Genomic DNA, 12,649 nt, shown 5'->3' with positions numbered 1-12,649 from the left:
TTTGACTCCTGCCTGTGCCTTTGACCCCTGTGTGTGTGCCTTTGACCCCTGCCTGCCTTTGACCCCTGCCTCTGCCTTTGACCCCTGTGTGTTCCTTTGACCCCTGCCTGCCTTTGACCCCTGCCTGCTTTGACCCCTGCTGTTTGTCGGCCCTCAGGACCCCGCTGCACTGCGCAGCCTCCTGTAACGACCGCAGAATGTGTGAGTTCCTGGTGAGGAATGGAGCTGCTGTCATGGCCGCGACGCAGAGCGACAGGGCCACCGCCTTCCAGAAGTGTGACCCGTACCTCGCCGGGTTCGAGGACTGCGAGGGCTACCTGAGGAGTGAGACATTTACACACACACACACACACACTTTAAAACTGTTTTAACTAACCTCAGAGTGATGAGTTCAGTCAGTTTTCCTTCAGTTTGTCTTTCATTGAAGAACTGAATGTCAAAGGAACTTTTATCTATTCAAAATGAAGTAAAAACAGAGAATAAAAAGTTTTAATCATGGAGAAAATAACAGAAAGAAAAGACCTAATACTGAGTCACTGAAGAGGGGATTTATTTGGTGTATTTTTAGCTCCCACTGAAAGATAAAACAGGAAACACGAGTAAATATATTCTCCGTGACCTCGTTATGATCTCATTAGTCGGATACACCCTCTGTGGTCAGAGCGCTGAAGCTGATTTCACTTCAAACTAACATTTTGTTGACGTTTTGTTTCACCTAAGTTTCCCTCCTGGACCTGCCTCCTCAGATCAACCGTAGATAAGTGAGAGGAAATGAGTGGATCTTTGGTTTTTATTAATAATAAGACCAAAAACTTGGAGTCAAACTGAACTGATGTAAAAACAATGTTCCTAAAGTCAAACTGTGACTATAAATAAACTTTTTAAGGAATCTGGAGGAGTTTCGGTGTGTAAACAGCAGGTTCATGCTGTGCTCCGTTCTGATCTCCAGACGTGGAGGAGGCCATGGGGGTGGAGAACAGCGGGGTGCTGTACGCTCTGTGGAGCCACCAGGCTCAGGCCGCCGACGAGCTGAGCTTCAAAGATGGAGACATGGTCACCATCCTGCAGAAACAGGAGGGTTCTGACTGGTGGTGGGCCTCGCTCTACGGCAGAGAGGGCCTCGTTCCAAACAACTACTTTGGGGTAAGATGTTCTCCAAACAGGTCAAGCGTTTTGAACCAGGAGATTTTCTGGAGATGGTGCAAACAGCCGTGCACTTTCTGACTCGAGATACTTGGTGTGCAGAGGACAAAGACTCTGAGAATAAATGACAATTATCTGAAGGTAATCGGTTACATTTGGGGCATCAGAGTAACCATTACTGTTTCCTACTTTGTGTTGGTCTGTCACATTCAAAGACTTCGAGGTCTGAGTTTTTTTAACGTGACGAAACGTGGAAAAGTTCCAGGGGTGTGAATCATCTTTTGTCTGAACAAACTGCATACAGGAAGTAGTAAAAATCACAGGAAATGTCCACTAAGAACAACTCTGAGCCCCTTCAGAAGGTTGGACTCTGCTGCATTTTATACAGCAGGAAAATAAAATGAGGTTCTGTCTTTTTTTTGTTGTTTTTCAGCTTTTCCCAAAGGTTCGTCCCAAATCTCTCTGTTAGGTGTCTGAAGGTGAGACGGCTGCGGAGGACGTTTCAGGAGAGCTGGAGGAGAATATTTCTGACTCTCCTTTCAACAAAGAGTCCAAACAGGAGTCGTGTTCTGTGTCGCCCTGCTCAGCCGACTCATTTCCTGGTTCCTGACAGCAGGCGCTGACTCTTGGAGTTCGGTCCGGTCATCGGCAAGGGGGACGGAGGGCGGAGACAAACTCATGACCCTTCACCTCACTGCTGGAACACCCAAGTGAAAAGAAAAATGTCAGTTTGATGTAAAAGTTTGTATTTCTGAAATCTCTGCAGACGTGACGGTTAGTTTAGGACGTTAGCGGTTGTGATTTCCTCTGATGACGACGTTTGTGAGTTTATTTACAAAATGAATGCATAAATACAATGTGGCTGTAGCCGGCTTTACTCAGTATTTTTAAAGGGATATTTTGGACATTTTGAAGTGGGGTTCTATGGAAAGGGCTTAAAGAGTTAACATCTTACCTGTTGCAGAAAGCTCTGGAAGGTTTGGAGGAATGGGGTTTAACTCTGACAGGACTGAGGATTTAAGACCAAAGTGGATTCCTGACGTCTTAAAACAACTTCTGTCTCCAACATTTACCCGTGGTTCACACGAACAGTGGTTTATAAACATCAACATACGATGTAGCACTTCCTGTTCAGCCTGGGGGCACTTCCTGCAGGAATTTCATTATTTCATAAGTTGCTGTTTTAACTTTCTGAGACCCAAGTTTTTGTTTGGTGTGCATTTTTAGATTCCTCTTATCCATCTGGGTTAACAGAACCTCACAGATATAAAAAACAAACATTGTTTTTATCAATTAGCAGTTCAGATATTAGAAACTTAAATATAAAAGAAGTTGCAGGGGTGCCTCATCTCAGGAGGTGTTGAATGTTAAACCGACTCCCGTCTTTTACATTACAGTTGTTTCAGCAGTAATAGGATGAAAGCATCTCCAGGCTGCCCTGGAAGTGCTACAGCTAGCTGCTACTGCTATCAGTGCTGACAAATAACCACAGAACTTCTTGTGAAACTGGACTAGTCATTAGCTCGTCAGTCTGGTCAGAATTCAACTGTTTTTCTTCAAACTGAGGTCATTCAAGGAGCTATCTGCTGCAGTTAAGATATTCGTTTATAACGTCTACACAGAACCACACTTCAAAGTGCCCAGAATATCCCTTTACCTGCAATAATTCCTTAGTATTTGACTTGTTTGTGATGAGCTTGTAGTCGTTGTGCCGTCTTCTTCGGGGTGGGGAGGATAAAACCGGTGGGGGTTCATGTTTGTTGGGTCTCGTGTAATTAGTTCCTCTTTCTTCCACCTTTATTTACTCTAAAAAATGTGCAACTAAACTTTAACACCTTACAAATAAAACACAGTGACTAAAAGTTTGAATATTCAATAAAAGAAGTTGAAAAAGAGTCAAACGTTTCCAAACTTTCTGCCTGAGCTGAACCTGAGCTGACCAGCAGATGTCAGTGTTTGTTCATCGTCTCCATGAGGATCTCCTCCTCCTCCTGCTCCTCCTCCTCCTCCTGCTCCTCCTCCTGCTCCTCCTCCTCCTCCTCCCCCTCCCCCTCCCCGCTGAGTCACCATTTATACTTTTCCTGTTTTTATTTTTCAGCAGGTTTTATGTAATCTAACTCCTTCTGCAGACTTCGAGTTATTTTAGCCGCTCATACATCAAAACATTCGGCTCATTCAGATGGACGCTCTGACTTTAGTAACTTTTACACTTTATAAAAATGTTTAACTTTATTTACAAATATCTTTTCCACAGAAACACACTGAGATCTCTTCAGTTGCTTCAAAAACTTTGTTTTATTTGAAATCTGCTTCAGCAGACTTGCTCTGTTTTTGTCTTCTGCTGCTTTTAGCTTTTAGCTAAGCCAGCTTTAGCTTTGAGCTAGTCTTTTGCTACTTCTAGCTACTGTTTTGCATGTTTTAGCTTTGAGCTACAATTTTGCTCATTTTAGTTTTTAGCTTCAGTTTAGCTTGCTTAATAACTAACTCAGTTTCAGCCTCTTGGGCAGATTTCAGGAAGGTGAGCACACTGCCTTTAGCAGAAAAAGCAGATTGTTCTGGTTTTGTGTGTTTTAGTTTCTGATCACTGACGCCTCTTATTTTATATTTATTCAGGTAAACTAGAAGCTTACAGGTCTGAAAATGTGTCTCTGAAATACAATATTTCACCTTTTGATTGCAGCATCCATTTTGTGTAGCTCTTTGGTGGCTGAATACTTTTGCACAGTTTTGTCTTCCACCTAAAAGTGTACGTGATGAAAGCGGGTTTTACTTTAACGGTTCATAATGAAGGTTTCCCAGGAGAAAGAAACTGAGCCCAACGCAGAGGAATAAAAGTAAAAAGATGCAGTGAGTCAGACTCGCTCCTCCTGCAGCCACCACTGTGTAATTTCCTCCGACCCATTTTGGCCTCAGGCTCTGAGTCAGACTGGAGGACTTTCTTTCCTCCTGCTGCTCTGGTAAAAAGAAGTCCGTCTGCAGCATTTCTGAGCGCCGGTTCTGATCCACGCAACTCATTTGATGCCTTATTGATGTCTTGATAGAAGCCGGCGTGGTCAGCAGCTCAGGGCGGTGAAGTGGTGAGGTTTTTATTTTTATCTCGTGCCTCAGACTGATTCAACCCCGGGACGCTCTGTGATCTCAGACAGGATCAGCCCACTTGGGCCAGCAGGCCCGCCTCGTGTTCCTGCCAGAACAGAAGTGATCCTAAGAGCAAATGGGTCTGGCTGTCATCTTGGTATAAATCAAAGCAGGCTGAGACTCACGAGGCATAAAATATGGAAGACGTTCTGAGGCCGTCTGTAGTTTTCTCTTTGACAAAAGTGGATTCTCAGTTCTCTGGTTTCTGCTCAGCTCTCTGAGGTTCTGGTTCTGGTTCTGGACCGTTCTGCTGTGTTTGGGATGATTGTCCTGTTTGTCGGACAGATGGCCTCATGTCTGACTCCAGAATCAGCCCAAACCATCAGCCCTCCACCGCCGTGCTGACAGCTGCAGTGCATTGTGGGTAAACATCTGTCCTCTGGTCTGGTTCTGGTCCAGAAGTCTTCTGGTTCCTTGAAAGGTCAGACTCCAGATGCTCCAGAGGTGTGAGAGCAAAGACGAGCAGACTAAGAAACAGTACCTGACCACAGATCTGAGCTCTTTAATAACTCGCCTGTATTTGTGCAGAAACTGGACATTTACATAATGTCTCATTCTGCAGATCTCTGAGACATTAGGGCATTTTCACTGATGGAAATAATAATCTGCACATTCTGAAACTGGAACAGAATTAAACAACCTTATATTCTGACACAGTCCTTACTTTAATTAATTTATTTCCTTTTTAGGGTTTGATTCAGTCCATCAGCAGCTTTTTATTGTTTAATAAATAAAGATGTGGTGGAATCTAACTTGAGGTTAGATTTGATTAATTTTCAAACCCGTTAAAGACGAGAACAGTTCTGTTATGTCCTAATATCTAAAACTTGAGAGCTGGAAGAGGCTGGACTCTGGGTTAAAGGTCACTCAGGCACTTGACCTGCAGGTCATCAGAGCTGCATGTTTCTGCTGTAGAGGACTCAGTTGGACTTCAGTGCAGATCGGTTCTGTCGGTTCTGTCGGACCGGCAGCAGTAAAGCCGTGTTTCTGTGGTCACTGAACATCCAGGGAGGAAAATGTTGACTCCTTTTCTGTTTGTGTCGTTTCCTTTTCGTCTTCCTGCCACTCTTTGGCTCTGCGCTCGTCCTGTGGAGGGATGAATAATGGAGGAGTGCTTGTCCTCCCTCGCTCCCCTGGTTAATCAGCGCTCGCCTGGCTGCCCTCCTCACTTTAATAAATCATTCGGGCCTTCAGGACAAGTGTGTCAGTGCAGGAGAAACAAGGGCTAAAACCCTGCCATCTCCTCTCTGCGTCCTCCTTTCTCTGATGTTCCTGTTCTCACTCGTCTTTCCTCTCCCTCCTTTATGCCTCCGTTCTCTCTGCCCTTTCTGCTTGAGCAGTTTCCTGTTTGGGGTGACGTCACGGTAACATCTCCCTGATGAACGCTGCCTCAGAGACAGAAGAGGAAGGCCTGAAAAGGACACAGCTCTGTGTTCAGCTGTTTGACTGAATTCTGCGGAGAAGTGACAGAGTTGTAGGCGTGAGTGGTTGTGACAGATGCTCAGGTACTACCACTCCCAAATATCTGTAGGAACTAAGAAGCTACAGCCATCTTTGTGTTTCCTAAGGCTGATTAGCTGTGGTGGCCATCTTGAATCAGATGTAGATGTATTTCCAATGATTACTTTCTAAAAGTTTCATTAATCTGCATTCAGTGGTTTGGTACAGATGGTGAAGACACTTTAACATTAAACATTATCGCTCTGCTTTAGGCGGCGGGTGACAAGCAGCTGAACTCTGAAGACTGCTCTAAAACATGAGAGGTCAAATTATAAATAAAAGCAACAAGTAGAAGATTGATTTTTGAATGGGTCGTGGTTTAAAAGCTTTTGTTTGTTTTTCAGCCGCTGCATGTCTCTCTTCTCTCTGCTGGGTGATCTCAGCCTCTTCAAGTCCTTTACAGACAGACTCTATGAGCGGCAATTATTCTAATAATCCAACTCCATTACCCAGTAACCCCCCATACACACACACACACACACACACACACACAGACACACACACACACACACACACACACACACCTCCCATCTCCACAGCAGGAGGCTATTAATCACTTTAATTGCCAATAGGCCTGAGGATCCCTGTCCCATCCTCAGTCTCTAGTTCTTTGGATGTTTCCATCTTTGTCCCTTTTGTTTTTTTCAACTGACTCTCTCTCTGTCTCTCGCTCACACACACACACACACACACTTAAACCTTGCCTCACCGTGGCTTCTCTCCTTTCACACAACTAATCTCCTTAAATGGCCACTTAAGCATTTATTTCATTGCAGTCATCAGAATCTTGCAGAAACTCTCTTAATAAGGGCAACACGGGCGTGTGTGTGAGTGTGCGTGTGTGTGTGTGTGTGAGTGCACGCTGCGTTATTAACGTGTGCATGTTTTGGTATTTACAGGCTGTCTGCTGTGATTAGCAGCTGCTCCTTTTGTCTCTTTCAGACGTTGGGAACAAGGTGGTGTTTCAGTTCAGGTGGAGGTTAATGAACAGGAGGAGGAGGAGGAGGAGGAGGAGGAGGATGTGGGGGGAAATTTGCTGCAGGTGCAAAAAATAAATTAGAGGCCACCAAACAAAATGAGGGGCAGAGAGAACAACAGAGAAGGGGGGGGGATAGCTTTATTTTCTGACCTTGATGTGAAGCTTTTCTTTTTGTCAGGTTTTGTGCTCCTGCAGCAGATCAGTGTGTGTGACGTTCTGCAGCACAGAAACTCTGATTTCATCAGGAAATAAAAAGATTTAAGAGCTTTCAGTAACTGAGTGTGAATGCACTGCACTTTGAGCTAATGTTAGCGTGCTAATGAGCCCTGCACATCATGTTAGCTTAGCATCGATGCTAATTAGTTTAGGATGCAGTGAGATGAGCTGATTCTGCAGGTTTTTGTTCATCCATCAGTAAAGACTGAGTCTGACCTCCCGGTGTGATGAGGTCCATTCAGGCAGGTTTCATCCTGTCACAGTTTGGGGCTTCATGTTGTTCTGGTTAGGAGAGTTCAGATTCCTTTAAGGGTTTCAGGTAAACCTTCCTCTTAGAGTTCATGAAGTTGAACATTTTTTCCTCCCTGAACATAAAACACTGATTTTCATGTAGGAATTATTTGCATTTTGATATTTTTATGTTCAAAAATTCAAACATTTCAATGATTTGTTTGTGATATGCAAATTATAATTATTTATGTGAATATAATAACACAGAAATGTGAAAAAAACAACATATAAAGGTCCCAAGATGTTCTCTGTGTTCCTTATTATTCATTTAAACATGCTCTCCATCTGAGCTTTTCCCATCTTTTCTTTTCCTCAGATCCTGTAACATTTCTGTCCTCATGTAGGATCAGTAATTGAAGTTTTGCAAACAGGGGCGTTCATGGAAGGAAATAAGAGAGCCCCAAGTTTTCAGGGAGGAAGGACAAAGGCAGCGTTTCCTCTCCGGTGGCCATTCTGCAGCTCGTGCACACACAAATCACCCCCCACCATCAGCCGGGTGCAGGCCAGACACAAGATTGAGCTGCTGAATTTGCATTTTGCTCCGAGCGCTCGGCACAGCAGCAGAATCTCTTGTTAGTGCTCGTCCGTAACAAGAGTAATAAATTACATCCTGCTGTAATATCGACACGTCGCCCTGAGCTGCAGAGCTGCTTCACAACAACAAGAACAACAGCAGAGCCCGGAGAAGCAGATCTGGGATCTGCACTGAATGCAGACATGATGCTGGAGTTTCAGCCTCCTCCTCCTCTTCCTCCTCCTCCTCCTCCTCCATCCTTCCTCTCAGGGTTTGCTGAGGTGGCCCTTCATTAGTTGTTTCTGCCACACAGGAAAAACATCGGCTGACTCCAGATATCAAACTGAGCCCCGTTTGCCAGCAGCTCGCTTTTAATTGTCTAAGAAATGTTAGAATTTCACATAATTTCACTTTTCTGAGAACGTTGCCTCGTAGACGTGTCTGTCCTCCTGCTTCGCTCATTATTCACAGACCTTCCTGCTGAAAGAAGAGAAGAAGACTCTTATTTTCTCCTGGTGATGATTTTATTTCCCCATCCAAAAACCAAAATAAAAAGAGAAACTTTTCTGTTAAAATGCAGAGTGAACGCTGAGGGCTGAAAGACTGAACTCTTCATGAAACTGTCAGAACAGGAGTTAAAATTTACAGAACCTAAAAGCTGAAATTAGCAATAAATAACTAAAACCAGCAGAAGAGCAGCTAAAAGCTACGACAGCTCTAAGAACCGCTCTGAGTCTGAGTCTGAGTCTGAGTCTGAACTACAAGACTTTGATTTCTCTGTCGTCCTGTTTGACCAAAACCCAGCAGCTGCTTCCTGCTTCTCCATGCGTGGTTGTTGGGTTGTTGAGTTGCTGGTTTACAGGGTTGCTGGGTTGCTGGTTTACAGGTTTGCAGGGTTGATGAGTTGCTGGGTTTCAGGGTTGCTGGGTTGCAGAGTTGTTGAGTTGCTGGGTTGCAGGGTTGCAGAGTTGCTGAGTTGCTGGGTTTCAGGGTTGCTGGGTTGCTGCATTGCAGAGTTGCTAGGTTTCAGGGTTGCAGGGTTGCAGAGTTGTTGGGTTGCTGGGTTGCAGGGTTGCAGAGTTGCTGGGTTATGGGGTTACAGGGTTGTGGGGTTGCAGAGTTGCAGGGTTGTTGAGTTGCAGAGTTGTTGAGTTGCTGGGTTATGGGGTTACAGGGTTGTGGGGTTGCAGAGTTGCAGGGTTGTTGAGTTGCAGAGTTGTTGAGTTGCTGGGTTGCAGGGTTGCAGAGTTGCTGGGTTATGGGGTTGCTGGGTTATGGGGTTACAGGGTTGTGGGGTTACAGGGTTGTGGGGTTGCAGAGTTGCAGAGTTGTTGAGTTGCTGGGTTTCAGGGTTTCAAGGTTGCAGGGTTGCAGGCTCACCTGTCTCCAGCGGTCATAGGGCGAGAGGCGGGGTTACACGTCAGATGGGTCACCTGTCCCCACAGGTGACGCATGTTTTTACTCTGTGGGAGGAAAGTGGAGAGAAGCCACTCATCCACAGGGAGAACAGTTTTTAACCTGTTACCTTGTTGTTGTGAGGCTCTAACCACTGATCCACCTGAAGCGTTTCTTTTCAATAGTTTCTTCAGGTGAGTCAAAAATAAAATGTTTATAATTGTAAGTTCCGTGGTCTGTCCATCACCGAGTGTTTAATAAACACAATCTCGTTTTTATTTCTAACATGAATCATTTTAGCCACACTGACGGATGCTCCACCTCCGTTCAGTCCTCTGACTGAATGCTGTTGTTTTAGCGGACATCCATGGCGTGCGTCTGTCATCCATTTTTAAATGGAAGACATTGTTTCGTCCTTCCTTCTGCTGCAGTATTTGGTGAATTTTTCATCAGTGAGGAAAGAGGCTCAGGTCATCATTAATGCAGGCGCCTTGGAGTTCTGACAGCAGCTGAACATCCTGAGGTTTTTAGTTCTTTTTGTTTCCTGTGATGGCTTTTTGGAGGCTTGATTACTCATTTTTTCTGGATTACGCTGCCTTTATATTTACTTATGATGCATATGGAGGTGAGATTTCTTCTATAAGCCTCTTTGCTTTATTTTTAATCTCCCTCGCATTACTTGCTTTTTTTCCTCTGCTGCGTTAAAAAAAACAGTTTTCTGCTTTGTCCTTGATGCATAAATTAAGGCACGGGCAGAATGGAAAGGCATCTTTGAGTCATTAACACCAAGTTTTAATACATTTTGTCAAAACGGACAATTTAGTAGCATAAAAAATGAAATTCTGCAAAAGGTAAGACTTAGAGATCAGTTTTGACCTGAACCCACCTAAAGCAGTTTCTCTACTGCCCTCCTTTTATTCCAACCAACAAATCTTTCCTCTTATCTCCCTCCCATCCCCCCGAACTTAACCACATAAATCAGAGAGCTGGAGATGGACTGAAGAGAGGAGGAGGAGGGATCAAAATAATGGAGAATATAGTGATGAGTGGAGGATGTGCTCAGACTAAGAAGAGTTTATTGATCTGATGATGGACAGAGAGCCCAGAGGCAGCTTTACATCTAAGCTGACAAAAAACAACCAACAAACAAACAAACAAAAACAGCTAAAAGTGATTTTGTGGGGAGGGAGGTTTTAGCTAAGAGCAGAGCACCTCATCAAATACTCGGCGTAAGCCCCGTGGATTTCAGATTGATGGTGTCCAGCAGCGCCTGAGCTTTATCCTCTGCTGAAAGAGGCGAAACGAGCACGGCGCTTGTTTCTGCGTCTTGGAGATGTTAATGTGGACTGACCTCTGAGGCTGGAGGCTGAGGTGGGCTGACGCAGAGTGAGCTCATCTTTGCTGGGGGGCATTTCACACCGAGAGCCACAGCTCTGCTTCTGTCCACTTTACTGCTCATCCTCTCCGCCTGCAAAGGTTTGCATTTTGTGCAGAAATCTTCTTTTGTAATATCTGTGCTGCTCCTGCTAACCTCAACCCCAATCCCAATCCAAACCCAAACCAAGCCCTGACCCCAGTAATCCTCTTAAAGGAGTAAGAAAAGGCAAAAACGCCCTCACTTTGTTTCTGTTGCTATCCTTAGGAGGACCACTTAGTGATTAAAATACAACAACCACACAGGAGAAGCGGGCTTTAGGACCCAGGGTGGCATCTGTAGCAAGCATCAGGGTGAGAGCAGAGAGGAGAGGAGGAGGAGAGGAGGAGGAAGAGGAGGAGAGGAGGAGGAGATGCTGTATTTGGAAAGTCTGGGTGACAGAAGAAAGCTGACACAGAACAAGGATTATGAGGAAGGACCTTCTCCTTTCTGTGATGAGGATGATGATGAGGAGGAGGAGAGAGCGCGCATGAGGACGTTGTGCACGAGAGGATCTTTGACAGAGCGTGCACGTTTCTGCAGCCAGGCTGCGCAGGTGGAGCATCTTCATCCAAGCAGCTGAAGGGACAAGTTCAACTTCCACTGACCTGAGATCTGCAGCTTGATTCTCAGCAGATATTCCCAGGGAGCGCGCACAAAGTGTGCACGCTCTTATTGTGAAAGGAGGGATCCAGGAGCATCCTTCAGTCCTGTGGATGTTTTCAGCTGGGACAGCAGGGACAGCAGGGACAGCGGGGACAGCAGGGACAGCAGGTTCAGGACGTCTCATCCTGACAGGAAGCAGCAAGAAGGTGAGAAAAGTTTCAGTTCTTATTTATTTTCTTTTTCACCAGCCTGATGTCAGTATTTTCCTTTTTTCCACATAACTGAAAACCAAAAAACTACTTTTATCTTCAGGAGTTTCAGACAATAAAACTAAAACAAAAGATTTATATTGTTAATGAAGAAACGACAAAGTTTAAAACATCTGGAAGGATTTACAGCAAAGCTGAGCAGACGGGTCATATTTCAGTAAAATTAGTTTCAATAAACTGAGAACGGTCCCTAATTTACAGTAAATTACTGTAACGGGTCGGCTTTTTGTACATTTAACCAATGTATGAATGAGTTAATGTATTTATGTAATATATATCTATTTAATATTATCACTATTAGTAGTAGTGGTATAATATTTTAATAAACATGAATCATTTCGACAAATTAAAGAAACATACTGGGTTTTTTGGGGTCACTTCCTGTATATTTTACAGTGATATATTTGTTTTAAATGGATTTACAGGTTTCTGACTGGTTCAGACATCGTGTTATAAAAGAAAAACTCTTATTTCCCGTACACGTACATGTTTTTATTTGAATGTTTTTAATCTCACATTAAATCGGATCCTTTCCTCCTGAATTCCCTGATTTAAAGGACAAACAATTCTTTTCTGTCTCCTGACAGCGACCTGTTTTATCCACACATCTTTTTGTTTTAGCTGCAGACACTGCACCACTCCATTGTTTACCGTGTTTCAGCCAGTTGCTGCTCCACAACCAGCCCCGTGTGTGGCTTTAGAAACCACAGTCCTGCAGTTAATCAGGAGCCTCCAGTGACTCGTTCAGGGGGACATGACGTGTTTTCAGACGTGTTCCTCCTGATTGTAGAGCAGATCCTTTCCTCTGTTGAGGGGGGGACACGCCGTTCCCTCCGTCCAATAATGATGCTCAGAAATATGCCATTAAGGCAGCAAAAAATGTGCAGCTTTTAAATAAATCTGACCTGAACACAGATTACAGGCAGGTTTCAAATCATAAACAGGTCATAAAAATGTCAAATTAAACAAAAAGAATGACGTCATTTCATTATAAAAGAGAATAAATAAACAATTAGAACATTTAAAATTTAAATCGTTAAAAAAATTATGATACAATAAAATACACAGCTCTTATCTAAACACAGAGTGGGGCTGGACTGATGTAAACACAGAGTGGGGTTGGACTGATGTAAACACAGAGTGGGGCTGGACTGATGTAAACACAGAGTGGGGCTGGACTGATG

At 44.1% G+C, this 12,649-nt stretch overlaps 2 protein-coding genes across 7 annotated transcripts in view; both read left to right on the top strand.

Annotated features, from left to right (window-relative positions):
- Positions 1-3,039, top strand: part of ppp1r13l (protein phosphatase 1, regulatory subunit 13 like) — a 19,817-nt gene extending 16,778 nt beyond the window's left edge. For all 5 annotated transcript variants that reach the window (XM_017431080.3, XM_017431079.3, XM_025009316.2 and 2 more), the window contains exons 11-13: positions 158-324; positions 950-1,143; positions 1,577-3,039. In XM_017431080.3, the coding sequence (XP_017286569.2) occupies positions 158-324; positions 950-1,143; positions 1,577-1,612 (397 nt within the window). In that variant the 3' untranslated portion in view covers positions 1,613-3,039. The remainder of the gene's footprint in view (positions 1-157; positions 325-949; positions 1,144-1,576) is intronic.
- A 5,958-nt stretch (positions 3,040-8,997) lies between these two features.
- The window catches only part of tmem91 (transmembrane protein 91), a 27,967-nt gene continuing 24,315 nt past the window's right edge, over positions 8,998-12,649 (top strand). Inside the window, exon 1 of one of the 2 annotated variants that reach the window (XM_017431073.3) lies at positions 8,998-11,402. The gene's annotated coding sequence lies outside the window, so the exon portion shown is untranslated. The remainder of the gene's footprint in view (positions 11,403-12,649) is intronic. The other variant, XM_017431074.3, reaches the window with a different exon arrangement.

Source organism: Kryptolebias marmoratus, linkage group LG2, assembly GCF_001649575.2.
Source record: "Kryptolebias marmoratus isolate JLee-2015 linkage group LG2, ASM164957v2, whole genome shotgun sequence".
NCBI lineage: Eukaryota > Metazoa > Chordata > Actinopteri > Cyprinodontiformes > Rivulidae > Kryptolebias > Kryptolebias marmoratus.
The sequence above is the reverse complement of the archived record's forward strand: the minus strand, read 5'-3'. Positions and strand labels throughout refer to the sequence as shown.